The sequence below is a fragment of the Phallusia mammillata genome, chromosome 4 (assembly GCF_965637545.1).
Source record: "Phallusia mammillata chromosome 4, kaPhaMamm4.hap1.1, whole genome shotgun sequence".
In the NCBI taxonomy this organism is placed as follows: domain Eukaryota; kingdom Metazoa; phylum Chordata; class Ascidiacea; order Phlebobranchia; family Ascidiidae; genus Phallusia; species Phallusia mammillata.
The window spans coordinates 5,411,756-5,433,207 of NC_137255.1; the positions used below are offsets into that span (position 1 = coordinate 5,411,756).

Sequence of the window (21,452 nt, forward strand, 5' to 3'; positions counted from 1 at the left end):
TTTGTTTCCATCTCTCATATTAAACACAATCCTTGGTTACAAACTACAATGAAGATGTGAAAAATAATACTATTTTTGATCACAATTCTTTCCCTGCAGTACTCAAATAGCACATTGTTGGGGTCCATGCCTTACAAACACAACACATATAGTAGGTTTATTACAAATATGGAGCATAAATCATTTAATTTACATACCTGTGGTGCTGTGTTTAAATCTTAAACCATTGGATTTTCTGTCTTCTTTTTATATAGGTGTCGCATATGTCACCTTTCTTTCACATTTTTTCTGTAAAAAAACGTAACAGGCAGGTGTCACATATACTTCACAAAATGTAAATTTGATAAGCAGAATAAGCCCTTCCCAATGTACAATAAAATGTTGTCAAAACATTTTTTGGTAAAAACCACAACATTTCTATCACCATTAAAAATGTATCCACATTGTAACACAAGTTAGTTAAATTACCTGTTAAACCAAACTCTGCTGAAGTTGAATTACAGGCATTTATAAGGTAGATTTCTCTCCAAAGCTGGTTACTAGTTTTTCTTGTTAAACTTGATTTCTTTAGTTGATATTTATTAATCCAAGGATTCTACAAAAGAACTTATCATGATAACTTAAAGTGCATAATTCACAGATTGTTGCAGAAACATCAACCAGTACTTAAGTGTATGTAAACAACTAGCCTATGGACTTAGATTTCATAAGCAACATCCTAAATATTAATACAACATAGTTCCGAATTTCTAAACCCTGATGGCATATTTGCAGTTTTCTTTTTCTGAAATTTTGCAATCAATGACATTAACTGCCAGAACTAAGTTATGAACTGACTATTTCCTGACCCCTTTGTTTCGCGGAAAGCTTTTGTTACTTACATTATTAGCTTTTTGTATCCCGCTGTTGTTCTGCATTCCATTCGAGTCTGAAGTCTGTCTTTTTGCCGATTTAAAAATAAAACCTTGCATATTACTTCACTTCTATTTATTATTAGAAACAAGAGGGCTTCAAGTCTTGTGATTTGATCAAAATAATTAATATTAATCAACCAATCTAGAAATATCTCTCAGTTTTGCACTATCACTACACCGAAAATCGCATGCGTACGTCCGAAAAAATAGAACATGTTCTATTTGTTCGGATGGCCTTGCGTTGACGTCCGTTTCGTCCGTTTTCGGACAAAACGCATGGTTCGCATTCTGTGTATACACGTCGACGGAAGGCGACGGACCGAAATTTACGCGCGTATACGCATGACGGACGAAAACGGACCGAAACGGATCCTGTGTACAGCCACCTTAAGAGAAATCTGGCGGTGACTGTACGGAATAAATTCAAGTTTTACAACAACAGTTACCTGTTTCACATAACCTTTAATCAGCTCCTCTCTTGGTGCCTACCGACAGTCTGTCGCAGTACTCTGGCAACCAGGATTAGCTCTGACGTTTTATTCATCAATAATTTATTTGCTTGTCAGTTTTGTGATGGATCTTATCCAATTTCCTCAATTATATTTGTCAGTCTCTATCTTTGAAACTGATAGTATGTGATGCTAACTGTACAAAAAAAACAACTAAAGAGACGTTCCAAAACAAAATTAAAATCGAGTAAAAACAAGGACAACAGAGAAGAATTTATTTTTCCACTCCTGTAAACAATAAGCATAGGGTCAATTGACATTGGCGAGCAACAGAAAACAGTGCAACAAAAACTCTTTTACGGCGAACTTTCTTTCTTTCGTTTGTGCTTCTTTGAATGTTTTTTAGAACCATCGCGTTCAGATCGTTTTGATTTTTTCGACTTTCTTTCCTCGTCATGTTTGTCTTTGTTTTCGTTTTCGTTTTTTGATTCACGAGACCTTTTGCGATCATCTGAATAATCACGAGACCGACGAAAATCACTCTTTTCACGTTTGTGATGGAACTCACGCCTCGAAGTTTCATGATCTCGACGAGATCTACTGTTTAATGACACCTCTCGGTCCGCCGATTTTCGTGACTTAGACTGTTTATGACCGAGATCATGACGCCTTTGTTCAAGTAACAAAGAAGAACCTTGTTCTTTTACAGATGAACTATCACGTGATTGTGAACTATTATGTTTGCCCCATACATCAGAAGTTTGATTTGATGCGCTTTCTTCTTGACTAGAAATACAACATGGGTAAAACTTTTTTAACTTTCACAAAAAAGTTACTCAGTCAGTTGCAACAAACCATAGATCAAAACAAGCCTTACAAATGACTTAAAAAAGTTCAATGCCAGATCGAAAATCATAGTTACCCGTTAAGCAATCAATACCCATTAAACAGTCACAACATACCTTTCATTGTTCCACAATTGTCGTAACTCCTCCATATGAACCTGAAGCACATCTCGGAATATCTACAGTAAAAATGTTTTTAAATCAAACCCCCTAGCCTAAACCAATGTTATTTTTTTTTAAATCAGTGATTTGGGCCACAGTTTTTAAAGTGCTTAATCTAACCTGAGCAAATAGTGTGACTTGGCATAAGTACTGTCAGTAAAAGACAGGCTTGGTTTGAGTTTTAATGTTTGTGCATAAAGGGTTTAACATGACTTATTTCCATGTAATTGTCTTAATTCTTACCAAAAAATAAAGCTCTGTAATATTCAACTGCTAAACATAAATTAGCCAACTAGTTTACTTCACAAATATTTTGTATTCTGTTTACAATTATAAATAAAACAATCAACAACATACAACTCTATAAAAAAAACAGTTTATTACCTCAGTTTGTGTTCGCTTTGTGATGTGAACATTCTTCGCTCTGTAAGTTTGTCGCCGGCGTTTGTGGTCTCGCTGCTCTTTTAATCTTGCTAGTTCTGAAGCTGGGAGCACATCTACAAATAAACACACATACAAAACTATCACTGTTACTCCTGTGGACTTTTTGGACAACTGGGAAACTACTGGGTCTGTGGAGTCAATTGAAACAGGTGATAAGCCAAATCACTACCAAGCAAAAATCTATCAAAGTTTTGAATGTGTTCGCTTCATAAAAAAGGAACAAAAATGCTAATAAATTACAATAATCATTTTGTTCACATTTATTTAAAAATGTATTTTTAGGCTAAGTACATTAACAAGATAAAACACAGGATCAAAATGCAACAGTACCTGTTGATGACTTGGAAATTTCAAATCCCTCAGTCTGAAGATCTGTTAGTAATGACAAATCAGTGGTAGATTTCTTCAGTTTGAGTCTCTCCAATATCTGATCATATACTTCTAATCGCTCTTCTCTTGACAAAGTGCTGACATAAGCTTCATAGGTTCTTAATGGTGGTAAACCAGGAGCAACCTTTGACACAATGTCATCTGTAATCAATATAAAAGATGTTGTAAAGAGCAAAAAGGTAGCTTCAATAATCTATTTTATTCAATGAATATAATACCCAAGTCAGTCAATCTAGTTAAATATCAAATTCTTTTTAACTACCAAGGTAATGAAATGCTCATTGTAAAAATACTACTAACATCATGCTTGCCTCTTCCGCTACACCCGTTTTGTTTTTTTTTGGCTTAAGTAAAAGCAAACTAAGTGCATGTTTATTTTGAAAATGGCATTTAAAGTACAACCTATACACTTTTAATAACAAATCAGAAAGAATTTTTCAACACCTATTTCAACACAAGGATATGGAAATTCAGCATTTTCTTCCTCAATAATGTCTCTGCTTTCTTGGACAGAATATCCATGGGTTCTCCACTTGCATGTTTGACAGTGTTTGTCAAATCTTTTTACAAAATACAGAAACATTTATAAATCATTTTATCAAAAAAATGATTTCAATACACTGAATATTACTAAACATGTTTTGCAGGGTAATTATTCTAAGTTTAGGGCACAATAAATGCAGTTAGATTCAGATTGGTTCAATAACTCAAATAAGCAATATCATGTACGTTTCGTACTTTGCTTGTCATTTACCTTACCTCTGGGGTGGTATTGTATGGTGTTTGTTATACGGGCACAGTACAAACTTATCATGTTGTTTGATTGTCGGGTGCCATTGCAAAGTATCTTGAAATTTCTGAACAATTTGTTTGGCTTCCTTGATAAAGTCTGATAATTCATTATCTGCCATACAATCCACTTTGGCTGATTTACTTTTTCCCCAAAGTGAACCGAAAGTTACCGAAACATTTGTCTTCGTTTTTGCAGTTACGTCACAATTGCACTGCTACGCGTTTAGGTAATTTCCCATCTACAGATATCTCAATCGTATCTACAAAAATCAACAATCAAATTTTTCAACAAATCAACAAATGTGGCGTTTTGATTGTCATTTATTGTTTTCAAAACTACAACGTCTTGTAATGTTCGTGCTAAATCAACAAATTTTCCCGACTGTGGTTCATTTGTTGTTGTTTTTCTGATTTTGGGTTCCAGAATTAGTTGTTTTCTTCAAACAAATGGGAACTGAAAATTCGCGTCAACGCATCACATGTAATCTAAAGACATTTTCGTTACAGCACGAAAACAAGAAACTTGCGACTGAACATTTCGCATGGCACATGCGTCACGATTTCATCACTGCCAGACGTTACTCAATGAAGCGCTACAAAGGTAGAGAAAAACTAAAAAGCACAGTTTCGGTTGAAAATACTTGTTTGGTAGATTTCTTTTGCGAAATTGGCAGATACGATACAGTGTCTTCTTAAAAAAAACCTTTAACGTTGCAATAATTTGCAGTCAGGCAGGAGATGAAATGTAGAATTGAGGGAATATACACTGAGATTTAACATTGAAATTAAATACGTTTTTTTCTTTTTCAGCAGTACACAAAACAATAATTTACCCTTGCATGACATTCACCGATAGCTTATAGGCGGAATATTTGTGTACAGAGGTATATGCTAATCGAATGTTAAAATTATGGAACTGAAAAAGAACGAACAAGAATTGACTGACCAGTTGAGAGGTTGTTGTAGCTTGGAAAATGGGTTTTACATCGAAGATAACACAGAGGAGTCTGCTGCCGCTATGATTGAGTTATCCCATTATTACTATGCAATACTCAGTGAGGAAAAGCGGAACTACCTTTATGCCGCTGGCCTTCTTGCTGCAGCCAAAGTACGCCTTTCCAACGATAACGTTACAGACGGTTTTATGTTGAAATTGTGGAAAGAACTTCTGGCAGACAGCGGTGCTAAAAATACTGACATAGATTTGTTCTCAATTATAGCTGATTTAAAGGAAAAGGTTTCAAAAATGCGTAATCTTGTTGAAAAACAAATTGCAAATATTCCCTATGTTACAGAGAACGGAACTAAGTTCTTGCAGGAACAAAAAAAGATTGATGCTACAAAAAAAGTATTTATATACTGTAATGAAAACTACATAGATATTATGCGGTACATATCTGATGAAATCAGTCAAATTTTGTTCGACTCTCAGTTGCCTTGTGAGTTTGCTCACTTGGTTTTCGGGTCAGTGGCTCGTATGGAAGGCAGTCCGTTTTCTGATTTCGAAAACGCTATTATTATCTCAGAACGTACTGACGAGATCTTAGAAAAATTTCAATTCTACATCGTTTTGTTTCAGTTCGTGATTATCAATCTGGGGGAAACACCCTTACGTTTGTTGGGAATTCCCTTACTCAATGATTTCTACAGTGATCGCAAATCCAAGGATTGGTTCTATGACAAATTTACTTGTCTCGGTATCCGGTTTGACAGCAACATGCCCGCAGCTTCGGTGCATCCCCTCTCTCGAGACCCGACCGCCGACAAACCTTTCAAAGTTGAGCTGATCGGCACCGTGAACGAAATCGCGCGTTTCTTAGAACACGACCAAGCTCTGCGCAATGGATATCACTTGGCCGATGTGCTGAGCCGATCGCGTTTGGTGGCAGGAAATTTCAAACTGCATGAAAAATACAGAACGCAGGTGGATGAGAAACTTCGCATGAGCCAAGACTGGATTCGGGAGCGGATAAAGAACTGCATGGAAACGCTTGATGGCTCCGATGAGCTGTGTAAGCCTTTCAGTAAGCAGAACATAAAGCTCCTTGTTTACAGGGGCATATCGGTTACCATCAGCCACTTGGGCAACTTGTTCGGTGTTCGTAGCTCGTCTTGTTTTGATATTGTGGACGAGCTGGTTGAAAGTGGTCGGTTGCCAGAAGAGGCCGGTCACAATCTCAAATACGCAGTGGCTTTAGCTGGAGAAATCCGACTAAAGATTTACATGGCAGCCGGTGAGCAAGTCCCAGAGACAGACTTGGTTACGAAGGAAGACGGAAAAGCAATGTCAGATATTATCAACGCTGTTGGGAACGTAAGCATTTGTGATTATTTTTACATTGCACAGACGCTGTGGCGTGATTTACATCCATTCGTAATGCAAGAATCTACAAGTATATCATTCTCATCGGAACCATACGTCGACCCTGCTATGCGCTTTGCAATTCAAACCATTTTGCTCGGTAAACCTGAAGAAAAAGAAAACTTTCGACTACTTAAACACAGCGAAGAACATGACCACTTTGACAAGATATCTTTTCTTCAAATTGCCAGAACACTCACCAAGCTTCTGTTGACAATATTTGAATCTTTCGATGCAGTGTTAAAGCATAAACAATCTTCCAAAGTTTTCCACACTAAAGAAGACCTCATTTGGAAAATCGAACACTTGAAAAAGATGTTTGCTACCTGCACCGCGCTGTTTGCTGATACTTACACTTCAACAAACGCCCCGCAATTAGGCCTTGACACAACGCTTTTCGCGGAGCAAAAATATGCTTATAAGGACTACAAGAGAGCTATGGAAAACCTGCAAACATTTCTAAAAGCATCGTTAAAAGATGTCCGGTTGATTCACCTGTTACCGTCTGTTGTCTACACTCTTCATTGCGTGGCAGATTTAGTGTCGTCCTTTAACCGAAAAATGACTTCGTGTTTAGAAAATCCGGCTACTTACAACACGGAGCAGTTGTTGAATGAACTTGACTACATTTCAACGGCGATTGATGGTTTTGTCATGGCATTACCGGAAAAAGAAGTAGATTTAAAAATATATCTCGAAAGTCAAGAATTGGTTCGCCGAGTAGTTCTTGATTTCGATGATGGGTTGTTTAGCAACGAAGGTTTGGCAATCGGGATAAACAGATGGCTGGAACAAATCAAAGACATAAAGGCTATGATTTTAATTGCTGAACAAATCCCCATCTTTCATGAAAAGATCAACGGGGTGATGAAGTTCTTTTTCAACATCAATAATTGGTCGTTTGTTATGCCTGCCTACAGCAAAGTTGTCAGAAGAGATTTAAAAATCCTCATCGCCGAAGTGAAATCCACGCGTGGTGAGCTGCTTTCCCGAAACGGCGATTATGCACTTGCCACGGAGGATTTGTGCACCTCTCATCGGATTTTAACTGAAAACCCCCGCGAGAAAGTTTGGTTTGAATTGAAAGTGGCGGCAAATATGCACAACATCGGTAAAAGCCTTTGCTCCTGTAAAAAATTCACTGAAGCACTGACATGGTTTCGTAAAGAGCTCGACCACAGGCTTAGTAAATTACCGACGAAAACTGGCAAAGAGCATTTGGGCCCGAACTATCACTTCCAAGCGAAATGTCTTCGTGCCATCGGAACAGATGAAGCTTTGGCGGAAGCTGACATTTACTTTGAGAACGAAATGGAGCTTTTTTTTTAAAACTTCACTGAAGAAAACTCCGCTTTTAAACACGTGTTTTACGTTTTGTGCTGTTACACGTGTTTTACGTTTTGTGCTGTTACACGTGTTTTACGCTTTGTGCTGTTACACGTGTTTTACGCTTTGTGCTGTTACATGTGTTTTACGCTTTGTGCTGTTAGGAGATTAGAAAGTTTTCAGCAAGATGCAGTTTTTTTGAAAAAATCATGACATCGTTAGTGCTCTAATTTCGTTATTTGTGATCCGAAGTAGTTTCACAATCACATTGAAAGTTTACATGACCACACCACAATACAGCCAAATATAGTTTTGTGTGCAAAGCTTTTAGTGTGTAAAGTGTGTACTGTTAACAAATATATAGTGTTATATTATATGCCCTGGCAAGTTGAAAAACAATGGTCTAAACTTCAAAACGCTTGACTCTATTTATTGACTTTTATCCTTGGTGCAAAAAATGTCACCGTGTATATAAAGTATTTAAGTTGTATTGATTTGAAAATTAATCATTATTTGCTATGAGATGACTTTTGCGATTTCCATTGAAAAGCGTTTTGAGGACATGATCAGTGGAAAAGTGACTACTTTTTTGTTCTTCGGTACCGTATCTCTATTACAACCAACTTTTGATTGTATATGCTGGTGCTTTTAGCGTTTTAGCTTAGGTGTGTTCTGCCTTCGAATAGATTTGCACAACTGAATTGTTTTTCACCAGGAATCTGACCATTGTAGCTTAATTTGTCGAGTTTAATCACAAGTAATTAGTCAATCGATTATTGTCTATATAGCTGTTTTTCTGTTACATGTTGAAAAATTCGCAATCTGTCTTAATATGTTCGTCTACAACGGCTATAGCTTTTCGCTTTTTGATATTATACAAAGTTTATCAGAAAGAATCGGGAGAGATTTTGATCAACTTTCCCAGACAGACTACAACAGGAATTGTTTCTGCGCTGCAAGCAGTAGGCTTAAAGCTGTACTGTACTCCCCAAACAAGTATGGTGTGTAAAACGTATCAAAGCAAGTCTTCCATTTTACCACCTCGATGGCGTTGCGAATAAACATTCTCATTCCAATTTCCGTGCATATCTCGGGCTAGTTTAACCCGATGTAACAATTTCGCAAACAAGATTGGAAGTCCAACCAATATGACCCGCGTCGGCGGTGACTTTCACTGTCCACTCTATGCATGGTTTAAGACAGTCGATCGCATCTTCGTATAACTTTAAAATGACCACAGCATGAGATTTGAAGTCTACAACAGAGTTATAAGTCGGGCCGGGCTTTTTGGGCCGGGTTGCTGTCTGGTGTTTGTCTAGACCAGTGGTTCTTAACCTTTTTTCTGTTGTTACCCACAAAATTACCCCTTTTTAGAAAAACATCACCTAATATAGCTTGCAATCCAAAATAAACCCACAGAAAAACAAAGTCATTATTTATTGTACATTTAAAGGTTCATTTCAAATGCAGTTAATGGGAAGGGTGATACTGCTTTTTAGCTACTAAGCATGTAAATCTGATTATTATGATTATCAAGAATCTAAAGATAACTATAACAGAAAATCTATGTTACCCCTTTTAAAATGCCAAATTACCCCTTTGGGGGTAATTACCCACAGGTTAAGAACCACTGGTCTAGACTGAATTTTAACAATCATGTAAACATCACACTTCGTGTACAGCATTTATTGTCATAAATCCTCGCGGTCAAGTGGCTAAAGATACGTGGACAAGACGCTACACGACATCAAACCGGATACATACGTAAAACAACGGTAAAAAACACATACACACGGCACACTTTAACACCACATGTTTGTTCGCAGTACACACTTTGCACACTAACAACTTGAGCATAGTTGAATAAATTTCTTTTCGATTTTATTGTTTGTAAAACTGCTTTGGTTAACAACTTAGGCCAAATTAGACTTCTAAAGTTCCCTTGCACACCCGTATTTTTCGCAAGACTAAACATGAATTCTCCAAAAACTACTTTTTCGCTGAACACTTGTTATTATCTCACGACACCATGGATATGATCTTATTTGATATTTCAATGAAAATGGTATCTTGTCGATGGTATGTTACAACAAAAACAACTCCATTTCGCTTTCAATGTAGATGTCAGCTCCCGCCAAAGCTTCATCTGTTCCGATGGCACGAAGACATTTCGCTTGAAAGTGATAGTTAGGGCCCAAATGCTCTTTGCCAGTTTTCGTCGGCAATTTACTAAGCCTGTGGTCAAGCTCTTTGCGAAACCATGTTAGTGCTTCAGTGAATTTTTCGCAGGAGCAAAGGCTTTTACCGATGTTGTGCATATTTTCTGCCACTTTTAATCTAAACCAATCTTTTTCGCGTGAGATTTCAGTTAAAATCCGATGAGCGGTGCACAAATCCTCCGTGGCAAGTACATACTCGCCGTTTCGGGAAAGCAGCTCACCGCGCGTGGATTTCACTTCGGCGATGAGGATTTTCAAATCCCTTTTGACAACTTTACTGTAGACAGGCATAATAAACGACCAATTATTGATGTCGAAAAAGAACTTCATCATTTTGTTGACCTTTTCATGAAAGATGGGAATCTGTTCAGCAATCAAAATCATAGCCTTTATGCTTTTAATTAGTTGCAGCCATCTGTTTATCCCGATTGCAAAACTTTCGCTGCTAAACAACCCATCTTTTATATCACCAACGACTCGGCGAACAAATTCCTGACTTTCGGCATATATTTTCAAATCTACTTCTTTTTCCGGTAATGTCATGACAAAACCATCAATCGCTGTTGAAATGTCGTCAAGTTCATTCAACAACTGCTCCGTGTTGTTAGTATCCGAATTTTCTAAACACGAATCCATTTTTCGGTTAAAAGCCGACACTAAATCCGGCACGCAATGAAGAGTGTATACAACAGACGGTAACAGGTAAATAAACCTGACATCCTTCAACGATGCTTTGAGAAACGTTTGTAGGTTTTCCATGGCATTCTTATAGTTCCTGTAAGCACCTTTTTGCTCCGCGAAAAGCTTTTTGTCAAGGCTCTGGTGAGGGGCTGTTGAAGTATACGTTTCAGCGAACAGCGTAGTGCAGGCAGCAAACATCTTTTTCAAGTTTTCGATTTTCCAAATGAGGTCTTCTTCAGTGTGGAAAAGTTTGGAAGCTTGTTTATGCTTTAACACTGCATCGAAAGATTCAAATATTGTTAACAGATGCTTGGTGCCTGTTCTGGCAATTTGAAGAAAAGATATCTTGTCAAAGTGGTCATGCTCTGTGTTCTCTTTCAGTCGTTGAAAGTTTCCCCTTTCTCCGGGTTTACCGAGCAGATTGGTTTGAATCGCCAAGCGCATTGCAGGGTCGATGGCCCTTTCTGATGAAAAGGATATACTTGAAGATTCTTGCATTACAAATGGATGTAAATCACGCCACAGCGTCTGTGCAATATAAAAATGATCACAAATGCTCACGTTGCCAACAGCGCTGATAATATCCGACATTTCTTTTCCGTCTTCGTTCGTAACCAAGTCTGTCTCTGGGACTTGCTTACCGGCTGCCATGTAAATCTTTAGTCGGATTTCTCCAGCTACAGCGACTGCGTATTTGAGATTGTGACCGGCCTCTACCGGCAATCGACCACTTTCAACCATCTCGTCCACAATATCAAAACAAGACGAGCTACGAACACCGAACAAATTGCCCAAGTGGCTGATGGTCACCGATATGCCTCTGTAAACAAGGAGCTTTATGTTTCGTTTACTGAAAGGTGTACATAGCTCATCGGCGCCATCAAGCGTTTCCATGCAGTTCTTTATCCGTTCCCGAATCCAGTCTTTGCTCGTGCGAAGTTTCTCATCCACCTGCGTCCTGTATTCCTCATGCAGTTTGAAACTTCCTGCCACCAAACGCGATCGGCTCAGTACATCGGCCAGGTGATATCCATTGCGCAGAGCTTGGTCGTGTTCTACGAAACGTGCGATTTCGTTCACGGTGCCTATCAGCTCAACTTTGAAAGGTTTGTCGGCGGTCGGGTCTCTCGAGAGGGGATGCACCGAAGCTGCGGGCATGTTGCTGTTAAACCGGACGCCGAGACAAGTAAATTTGTCGTAAAACCAATCCTTGGATTTGCGATCACTGTAGAAATCATTGAGCAAAGGAATTCCCAGCAAGCGTATGGGTGTTTCTCCTAAGTTGATAATCACGAATTGAAACAAAACAATGTAGAATCGAAATTGTTCTAAGATCTCGTCAGTACGTTCTGAGATAATGATGGCATTTTCGAAATCAGAAAACGGACTGCCTTCCATACGAGCCACTGACCCGAAAACCAAGTGAGCAAACTCACAGGGTAACTGAGAGTCGAACAAAATGTTACTGATTTCACAAGATATGTACCGCATAATATCTATGTAGTTTTCATTACAGTATATAAATACTTTTTTTGTAGCGTCAATCTTTTTTTGTTCCTGCAAGAACTTATTTTCTTTCTCTTTAACTTTGGGAATATCAGCAATTTGTTTTTCAACAAGCTTTCGCATTTTCGAAACTTTCTCCTTTAACTCAGCTACAATTGTGAATAAACCAACCTCGGTATTTTTAGCACCGCTTTCTGCCAGAAGTTCTTTCCACAATCTTAACATGAAACCGTCTGTGACGTCATCGTTGGAAAGACGTACTTTGGATGCGGCAAGAAGGCCAGCGGCGTAAAGGTAGTTCCGCTTTTCCTCACTGCGTATTGTGTAGTAATAATGAGACAATTCGATCATAGCGGCAGCAGACTCTCTTGTGTTATCTTCGATGTAAAACCCATTTTCCAAGTAACAACAACCTCTCAACTGGTCAGCCAATTCTTGTCCGGTCTTGTTTGGTTCCATAGTTTGAACATTCGGTTAACAAACTGCTAGACACAAGTATTCGCCTAAGCTTCGGTCGAAGGACGTGCAAGGGTAAATTACTGTTTTTGTTTATTGCTGAAAAAGAAAAACCACATTTACTTTCAATGTTAAATCACAGTGTATATTCCAATTTAATTCTACATTTCATCTTCAGATTTCAGGTTCGAATTTGATTACCAATGAGTTAAGAATACAGTCTTACATTAACAACAGTGGACGGTAAGACGGGTCGCACCTGTCCCTACTATATATTAGTTATGTCTTTTCGTTTGAAAGCCAGATTGCTAATAGTACTACATCAACAAACTTATGTGATAAATATTGTAGACGTATAGTTATTAGTTATTACACAGTTTACCTGTAAATTTTTTACATTTTTTTACTAGGGGTTGTTTCGAAGTTTGTTGTTAAAGTTCAAAATTCTACTCTTGTCTATCTACAATTTCCTGTAACCAAACTAAAACAACATCGTTATTAAACATTTGCGAGTAGCACCATTACAATGCAATGCTAGCTGACTTGGGATGTCTTTCCTACAACTTTTGATATTTTGTTTCGACACTATATCTTATCTGTCAACTTCGGAAACGAAACCTATACTAAACAAGTCTTTACAACTTCAGTGCCGGTTTAAACGCCTATAAAGAACAGAAACTTGTGGTTTGAGGTTCCCTCTGCCTTTACACAGCCGTCACGAATTCCCTCTGATGAATTCGTGACGGCTGTGTTGTGCGAAGCGTCTTGCCTCGAGTTTCGTGTTTTCGTTCTGTAACAAACTTTTCTTTCCCATTTCCTGTCACATTATTCAGCACTCAAGGCAACAATAGTGCAGTATTTACACAGCTCAATACGTGAAAGTACCTAAACGTTGTATTTAAACGAGTCTTTTTGCGTTGACAAGTAAACTCAAAAAAGTCTATTGTTGTAATGTTATTGAAAGCCAAAAAAATAACACCAATGTGTAAGGGGAAAAGCTCATGAATAGGTGAATGGGTTTTGGCGATTGGAACAGTTTTTCCCAACATTGTTAGGTTGAGACACACTATAACACTACATATTTATTCATTGCTAACCCATTGCACAATAAAAACTTTAATATAATAAAATATATACTTTTTAACTTAATTGTGGTTATGAAATTGCCTTGGTTAACAACTAATGCCCAAATTGGACTTATAACGTTCCCTTCCACACCAGCTTTTTGTCAGGAAACAATAGATTGGTTTTTCATAAACAATCTTCGCTAAACACTTGCTAATCGGTGAAGCTTGTGCTATGCGAAGTGTCCTGCCTGTAGTTTCGTATTTTTGTGCTGCAACAGAAATGTCTTCAGATTGCGTGTGATTAGGTGACGCAAAATTCGAGGTCGATACCGAAAGTATAGGTCCGAAGCCCGGCCCGAAACCGAATCGTTTTTAGGAAGCCCCTTTAGGTCCGAAAGTTTGATTGACAGGCCTCTCCATAAAAGCCTACAAAAGTACTATAGTACGTATACTGTATATAATATATTTAAAAACGGCGTTTTAGGGCTGTTGGGCATTGGATTAAGTTCAGCAACTGGCTGCTAAGTTGGGTAATTTTATCTGAAAAAACAAAAGCCGAACCCGACCCAAAAAGCCTGGCCCGACTTACAGTTCTGCTTCAAACTGCATGAGGAATACAGGATTCAGGCGGACAGCAGCAGCAGCATTATTATTTTTATTGATTTAAATGGATTTGTGTAACTAAACTTTTATTTAACAGGTATCGGATCACGGTTAGTTAGTTTGTCGAGTTTAATCACTGGCAATAAATCAACCGATCATTATCCTCATTGCGATCAATTCATCTTCTTCTGTCACAAATCCACACTTTACAATATAAGTTAATAATACTTTACAAATACACCACAAAAGTTGAAACGGTTTGCAAACCAAAATAAAATGTGAAGATCAAGTAAATACAACACGACACCGAGTAAAAAGTCTACTTATAAATTTAATCTAATTCAAGGCGCTTGAAGTTATGGGAAAGCAACTAATATTTTGCCTTAACACATTAAATATTCGTGCCGTAAGGAAATTTTTCCAAACCACTGCATCGGCTTTAAACGTAGTTTGGTAGCTTCAACTGGTATTTGGAAATAGTTTGTCACTGGAAAGTTGCTATCATTGTTGCCCCCAAAAACCTAAAAATACAAAGTTTTTAAATCAACTCCAAATGTTAATGTTTTAATGTGTTTTGGTTCTTACTGGATTTCCGTCGTTGTTAATAGCATTTCCCCATACACTATCCTTGTCCATGTACAAAATCTCGAAGGACGTAACATATTCCAAATGGTTGTTCCGTCCTTGCGTTATAACACCAGTAATAAGGGTAAGATTGTTCAAAGCCACTTCAATCCATTGGTTTGCATCAGCTACGAAAAGTCATAGTATTCTATTTACAACACAGAAAAGACTAGTTCCGACAATTGGCATTTAGTACATTGTTGTATGTAGATGCCGGGATTAAAATCAGACTTTGACTTCATGAATGAAACTTGAATTTTTCACTGACTTTGATTTAACTTTGTTCAAACTGCACGGATTCTTAAAGAATGAAACAGATTGGTGTTTGACTCTATTTTAATGTTTAGAAGTTTTTCAGCTCTGATTAGATCATTTTTTTCTGGTGGAGTATGAAATCGGGACGCTCCGATGTTCGAATTCCAAAAAAGTTCTGTTAAGTTTTGTGCATGGATCAACGCGCCCGTTCGGCCAAGTTCCAGATTGCGTGGCAGATTTTGTGTCGTCCTTCAGTCAAAAAATGGCTTCGTGTTTAGAAAATCAGGATACTTGCAACACGGAGCAGTTGTTGATTGAACTTGACGACATTTCAACGGCGATTGATGGTTTTGTCGTGACATTGCCAGAGAAAGAAGTAGATTTGAAAATATATGTCGAAAGTCAAGAATTTGTTCGCCGAGTCGTTGGTGATATAGATGATGGGTTGTTTAGCAACGCAGGTTTTGAAAAGGGGATAAACAGATGGCTGGAACAAATCAAAAACATGAAGGCTATGATTTTGATTGCTGAACAGATTCCCATCTTTCATGAACAGGTCAACGGGGTGATGAAGATTTTTTTCAACATCAGTTTCGCAAAGAGTTTGACCACAGGCTTAGTAAATTACCAACGAAAACTGGCAAAGAGCATTTGGGCCCAAACTATCACTTTCAAGCGAAATGTCTTCGTGCCATCGGAACAGATGAAGCTTTGGCGGAAGCTGACATTTACACTGAAAACGAAATGGAGTTGTTTTTGTGAGATCATAAAATCATACCATCGACCTAAAACAATCATTTTGTTAAACCAGTTTTTTACCTTTTGAGTAGTGAGAGAATATAGCACTTGTTTAGCGAAAACATTGTTATTGAAAAACTCACCTGTTTTCTTGGGTTCAAGGGAACGTTATAAAAGTCCAAATTGGTCCTGGTTGTTAACCAAAGCAGTTACAAAACCACAACCAAGTCAAAAAGTACATATTTTATTATGTTTAATTTTTTGTGTGCAAAGTGTGTGCTGTGAACAAATGTGTAGTGTTAAAGTGTGTCGCAACTTAAAAATGTTGGGACAACTGTTCAAATAGCTAAAACGCTTTAATCTATTCATTTAATTTCCCCCTTTCACCTTAGTGTAGTTGTTTCTTTGCTTTCAAAACTCCAACGTTTTTGCAAAATATACATATTTTGTCGACAGTAGTTTATCTGTAGTTGTGTTCATTCCCAGGGTTGTCGTATTCACGAACTAAAAAAAACAACAATTGACTTTTTAATTACTTTTCAACGCAAAGCAACTCGTTAAATAAGACGTTTGAATACTTTCACGTATTGAGCTGTGCAAATTCTGCATTATTGTCGACGTGACTGCTGAATAATGTGGCACACACCTTTACAAGTCCATAAACAAATACGACGTCCATATGGAAATTAGAATAAAAAGTTTGCGTCACCTTATCACACGCAATCTGAAGACATTTATGTTACAGCACGAAAACACCAAACTGGAGACAGGACACTTCGCATAGCACAAGCGTCACGATTTCATCACCGCCAGTCGCTATTCAATGAAGCGCTACGAAGGCAGAGGGAACCTCAAAACCACAGGTTTCGGTTCTCAAGCAGTCAGGCATGGCGCTGAAGTTGAAAAGGCTTGTTCAGTATAGGTTTCGTTTGCGAAGTTGGCAGATAAGATATGGTGTAGAAACAAAATATCAAAAGTTGTAGGAAAGACATGACAAGGCAGCTTGCAATGCATTTTAATGGTGCTGCACGTAAATACTCAATAAACCAAGTAGTTTTAGCGGTTTGCTTAACATGAAATTATACATAGACAGGAATAGATTTCGAACCTTAACAACAAACTTCTAAACAACACCTCGGGTGTATGGAAAATTATCAAGTGTACGTTGAAATACCTGAACGTCTATGAAATTTGTCACACAGATTTGTTAATGTAGTATTATTAGCAATCCGGCCTTTGAATGAAAAGACACAACTAACACAGAGTAGGGACAGGTGCGTCTTAGTGTCCACTCTTGTCCATGTAAGACTATATTCTAAACCAATTGTTATTGGAATTCGAACCTGCAGTTTCGGTTTCGATTGATTTAGCTTGAAGTATGAAATGTAGAATTAAGTTGGAATGTAAACTTAGCTTTAACTTTGAAAGTAAATACGGTTTATCTTTTTCAGCAGGAAACAAAAACAGTAATTTACTCTTGCACGACCTTCGCCCACAGCTTATTGTGAGGACATTTCTGTACAGTGGTTTTGCTATTTGAATGTTAAAACTATGGAACCAAAAAAGAACGGACAAGAATTGGCTGACCAGTTGAGAGGTTGTTGTTACTTGGAAAATGGGTTTTACATCGAAGATAACACAGAGGAGTCTGCTGCCGCTATGATCGAGTTATCCCATTATTACTATAAAATACGCAGTGTGGAAAAGCGGAACTACCTTTACGCCGCTGGTCTTCTCGTGGCAGCCAAAGTACGCCTTTCCAACGATGACGTTGCAGACCGTTTTATGTTGAAATTGTGGAAAGAACTTCTGACAGACAGCGGTACTAAAAATACTGAGATTGATTTGTTCTCAATTGTAGCTGAGTTAAAGGAAAAAGTTTCGAAAATGCGAAAACTGGCTGAAAAGCAAATTGCAAATATTCCCAAAGTTACAGAGGAAGGAAACAAGTTCTTGCAAGAACAAAAAATGATAGATGCTACAAAAAAAGTATTTATATACTGTAATGAAAACTACATAGATATTATGCGGTACATATCTAATGAAATCTGTCAAATTTTGTTCGATTCTCAGTTGCCCTGTGAATTTGCTCACTTGGTTTTCGGGTCAGTGGCTCGTATGGAAGGCAGTCCGTTTTCTGATTTCGAAAACGCCATTATTATCTCAAAACGCAGTGACGAGACCTTAGAACGATTTCGATTCTACATCGTTTTGTTTCAATTCGTGATTATCAACTTAGGAGAAACACCCGTACGCTTGCTGGGAATTCCTTTGCTCAATGATTTCTACAGTGACCGCAAATCCAAGGACTGGTTCTATGACAAATTTACTTGTCTCGGCGTCCGGTTTGACAGCAACATGCCCGCAGCTTCGGTGCATCCCCTCACGAGAGACCCGACCGCCGACAAACCTTTCAAAGTTGAGCTGATAGGCACCGTGAACGAAATCGCGTGTTTCTTAGAACACGATCAAGCTCTACGCAATGGATATCACTTGGCTGATGTACTGAACCGATCGCGTTTGGTGGCAGGAAATTACAAACTGCATGAGGAATACAGGACGCAGGTGGATGAGAAACTTCGCATGAGCAAAGACTGGATTCGGGAACGGATAAAGAACTGCATGGAAACGCTTGATGGCGCCGATGCGCTGTGTACGTCGTTTAGTAAGCAAAACATAAAGCTTCTTGTTTACAGAGGCATATCGGTTACCATCAGCCACTTGGGCAACTTGTTCGGTGTTCGTAGCTCGTCTTGTTTTGATATTGTGGACGAGCTGGTTGAATGTGGTCGATTGCCAGTAGAGGCCGGTCATAATCTCAAATACGCAGTCGCTTTAGCTGGAGAAATCCGACTTAAGATTTACATGGCAGCCGGTGAGCAAGTCCCAGAGACAGACTTGGTTGCAAAGGAAGACGGAAAAGAAATGTCAGATATTATCAGGGCTGTTGGGAACGTGGGCATTTGTGATCATTTTTACATCGCACAGACGCTGTGGCGTGATTTGCATCCATTTGTAATGCAAGAATCTACAAGCATATCGTTCTCATCAAAACCAAACATCGACCCTGCCCTGCGCTTTGTAATTCAAACTATTCTGCTCGGTAAACCCGAAGCCTGAAGAAAACGGAAACTTTCGACTACTTAAAGACAGTGAAGAACATGACCACTTTGAAAAGATATCTTTTCTTCAAATTGCCAGAACAGGCACCAAGCTCCTGTTAACAATATTTGAATGTTTTGATGCAGTGTTAAAGCATAAACAAGCTTCCAAACTTTTCCACACTAAAGAAGACCACATTTTGAAAATCGAACACTTGAAAAAGATATTTGCTACCTGCACCACACTGTTTGTTACACTTCAAAATACGCCCCGCAATTAGGCATTGACACAAAGCTTTTCGCGGAGCAAAAATATGCTTATAAGGACTACAAGAGAGCTATGGAAAACCTACAAACATTTCTTAAAGCATCGTTAAAAGATGTTAGGTTGATTCACCTGTTACCGTCTGTTGTCTACACTCTTCATTGTGTGGCGGATTTCGTGTCGTCCTTTAACCGAAAAATGGCTGCGTATTTGGAAAATCCGGATACTAACAAAATCATGCAGTTGTTGAATGAACTTGACGACATTTCAACGGCGATTGATGGTTTTGTCATGACATTGCCAGAGAAAGAAGTAGATTTGGAAATATACGTCGAAAGTCAAGAATTGGTTCGCCAAGTCGTTTTGGGTTTCGATGATGGGTTGTTTAGCAACGAAGGTTTGGCAATCGGGATAAACAGGTGGCTGGAACAAATCAAAAACATAAAGGCTATGATTTTAATTGCTGAACAGATTCCCATCTTTCATGAAAAGATCAACGGGGTGATGAAGTTCTTTTCCGACATCAATAATTGGTCGTTTGTTATGCCTGCCTACAGCAAAGTTGTCAGAAGAGATTTAAAAATCCTCATCGCCGAAGTGAAATCCACGCGCGGTGAGCTGCTTTCCCGAAACGGCGAGTATGTACTTGCCACGGAGGATTTGTGCACCGCTCATCGCATTTTAACTGAAAACCCCCGCGAGAAAGTTTGGTTTGAATTGAAAGTGGCGACAAATATGCACAACATCGGTAAAAGCCTTTGCTCCTGTAAAAAATTCACTGAAGCACTGACATGGTTTCGTAAAGAGCTCGACCACAGGCTTAGTAAATTACCGACGAAAACTGGCAAAGAGCATTTGGGCCCGAACTATCACTTCCAAGCAAAATGTCTTCGTGCCATCGGAACAGATGAAGCTTTGGCGGAAGCTGACATTTACTTTGAGAACGAAATGGAGTTTTTTTTAAAAAACTTCACTGAAGAAAACTCTGCTTTTAAACACGTGTTTTACGTTTTGTGCTGTTACACGTGTTTTACGCTTTGTGCTGTTACACGTGTTTTACGCTTTGTGCTGTTACACGTGTTTTACGCTTTGTGCTGTTACACGTGTTTTACGCTTTGTGTTGTTACACGTGTTTTACGCTTTGTGTTGTTACACGTGTTTTACGCTTTGTGCTGTTAGGAGATTAGAAAGTTTTCAGCAAGAAGCAGTTTTTTTGAAAAAATCATGACATCATTAGTGCTCTAATTTCGTTATTTGTGATCCGAAGTAGTTTCACAATCACATTGAAAGTTTACATGACCACACCACAATACAGCCAAATATAGTTTTGTGTGCAAAGTTTTTAGTGTGTAAAGTGTGTACTGTTAACAAATATATAGTGTTATATTATATGCCCTGGCAAGTTGAAAAACAATGGTCTAAACTTCAAAACGCTTGACTCTATTTATTGACTTTTATCCTTGGTGCAAAAAATGTCACCGTGTATATAAAGTATTTAAGTTGTATTGATTTGAAAATTAATCATTATTTGCTATGAGATGACTTTTGCGATTTCCATTGAAAAGCGTTTTGAGGACATGATCAGTGGAAAAGTGACTACTTTTTTGTTCTTCGGTACCGTATCTCTATTACAACCAACTTTTGATTGTATATGCTGGTGCTTTTAGCGTTTTAGCTTATGTGTGTTCTGCCTTCGAATAGATTTGCACAACTGAATTGTTTTTCACCAGGAATCTGACCATTGTAGCTTAATTTGTCGAGTTTAATCACAAGTAATTAGTCAATCGATTATTGTCTATATAGCTGTTTTTCTGTTACATGATGAAAAATTCGCAATCTGTCTTAATATGTTCGTCTACAACGGCTATAGCTTTTCGCTTTTTGATATTATACAAAGTTTATCAGAAAGAATCGGGAGAGATTTTGATCAACTTTTCCATACAGACTACAACAGGAATTGTTTCTGCGCCGCAAGCAGTAGGCATAAAGCTGTACTGTCCTCCCCAAACAAGTATGGTGTGTAAAACGTATCAAAGCAAGTCTTCCATTTTACCACCTCGATGGCGTTGCGAATAAACATTCTCATTGCAATTTCCGTGCATATCTCGGGCTAGTTTAACCTGATGTAATAATTTCGCAAACAAGATTGGAAGTCCAACCAATATGACCCGCGTCGGCGGTGACTTTCACTGTCCACTCTATGCATGGTTTAAGACAGTCGATCGCATCTTCGTATAACTTTAAAATGACCAC

The 21,452-nt window shown here is 38.3% G+C and overlaps 3 protein-coding genes across 3 annotated transcripts; all 3 read right to left on the reverse strand.

Moving 5' to 3' along the window:
* Nucleotides 1-1,611: 1,611 nt before the first annotated feature.
* On the reverse strand, nucleotides 1,612-4,261 carry LOC145223370 (U11/U12 small nuclear ribonucleoprotein 48 kDa protein-like). Its single transcript, XM_080089786.1, has 6 exons — nucleotides 3,964-4,261; nucleotides 3,649-3,764; nucleotides 3,145-3,345; nucleotides 2,755-2,867; nucleotides 2,326-2,387; nucleotides 1,612-2,149 (listed from the first exon to the last, which is right to left on the reverse strand). The coding sequence occupies exons 1-6, from the start codon at nucleotides 4,113-4,115 to the stop codon at nucleotides 1,720-1,722; spliced, it is 1,074 nt and encodes a 357-aa protein (XP_079945912.1). The 5' UTR covers nucleotides 4,116-4,261; the 3' UTR covers nucleotides 1,612-1,719.
* Nucleotides 4,262-9,354: 5,093 nt separating this feature from the next.
* On the reverse strand, nucleotides 9,355-13,273 carry LOC145225129 (uncharacterized). The gene is made up of 2 exons (XM_080091777.1): nucleotides 12,929-13,273; nucleotides 9,355-12,645 (listed from the first exon to the last, which is right to left on the reverse strand). Exon 2 carries the CDS (start codon nucleotides 12,547-12,549, stop codon nucleotides 9,769-9,771), a length of 2,781 nt encoding a protein of 926 aa, XP_079947903.1. The 5' UTR covers nucleotides 12,550-12,645; nucleotides 12,929-13,273; the 3' UTR covers nucleotides 9,355-9,768.
* Nucleotides 13,274-14,285: 1,012 nt separating this feature from the next.
* On the reverse strand, nucleotides 14,286-20,293 carry LOC145224818 (lactadherin-like). Its single transcript, XM_080091404.1, has 4 exons — nucleotides 19,332-20,293; nucleotides 16,221-16,337; nucleotides 14,802-15,828; nucleotides 14,286-14,737 (listed from the first exon to the last, which is right to left on the reverse strand). The coding sequence occupies exons 3-4, from the start codon at nucleotides 14,850-14,852 to the stop codon at nucleotides 14,600-14,602; spliced, it is 189 nt and encodes a 62-aa protein (XP_079947530.1). The 5' UTR covers nucleotides 14,853-15,828; nucleotides 16,221-16,337; nucleotides 19,332-20,293; the 3' UTR covers nucleotides 14,286-14,599.
* Nucleotides 20,294-21,452: the final 1,159 nt, after the last annotated feature.

Coding starts and splice junctions, on each gene's coding strand:
- LOC145223370 (XM_080089786.1), bottom strand. CDS start 4,115: ATGGCAGATAATGAATTATCAGACTTTATCAAGGAAGCCAAACAAATT. Junction 3,346..3,648: donor ATATCCTTGTGTTGAAATAG/GTGTTGAAAAAT, acceptor TATTGATTACAG/ATGACATTGTGTCAAAGGTT. Junction 2,388..2,754: donor CAAAGCGAACACAAACTGAG/GTAATAAACTGT, acceptor TTTTTACTGTAG/ATATTCCGAGATGTGCTTCA.
- LOC145225129 (XM_080091777.1), bottom strand. CDS start 12,549: ATGGAACCAAACAAGACCGGACAAGAATTGGCTGACCAGTTGAGAGGT.
- LOC145224818 (XM_080091404.1), bottom strand. CDS start 14,852: ATGGACAAGGATAGTGTATGGGGAAATGCTATTAACAACGACGGAAAT. Junction 14,738..14,801: donor TTAACAACGACGGAAATCCA/GTAAGAACCAAA, acceptor TTGTATTTTTAG/GTTTTTGGGGGCAACAATGA.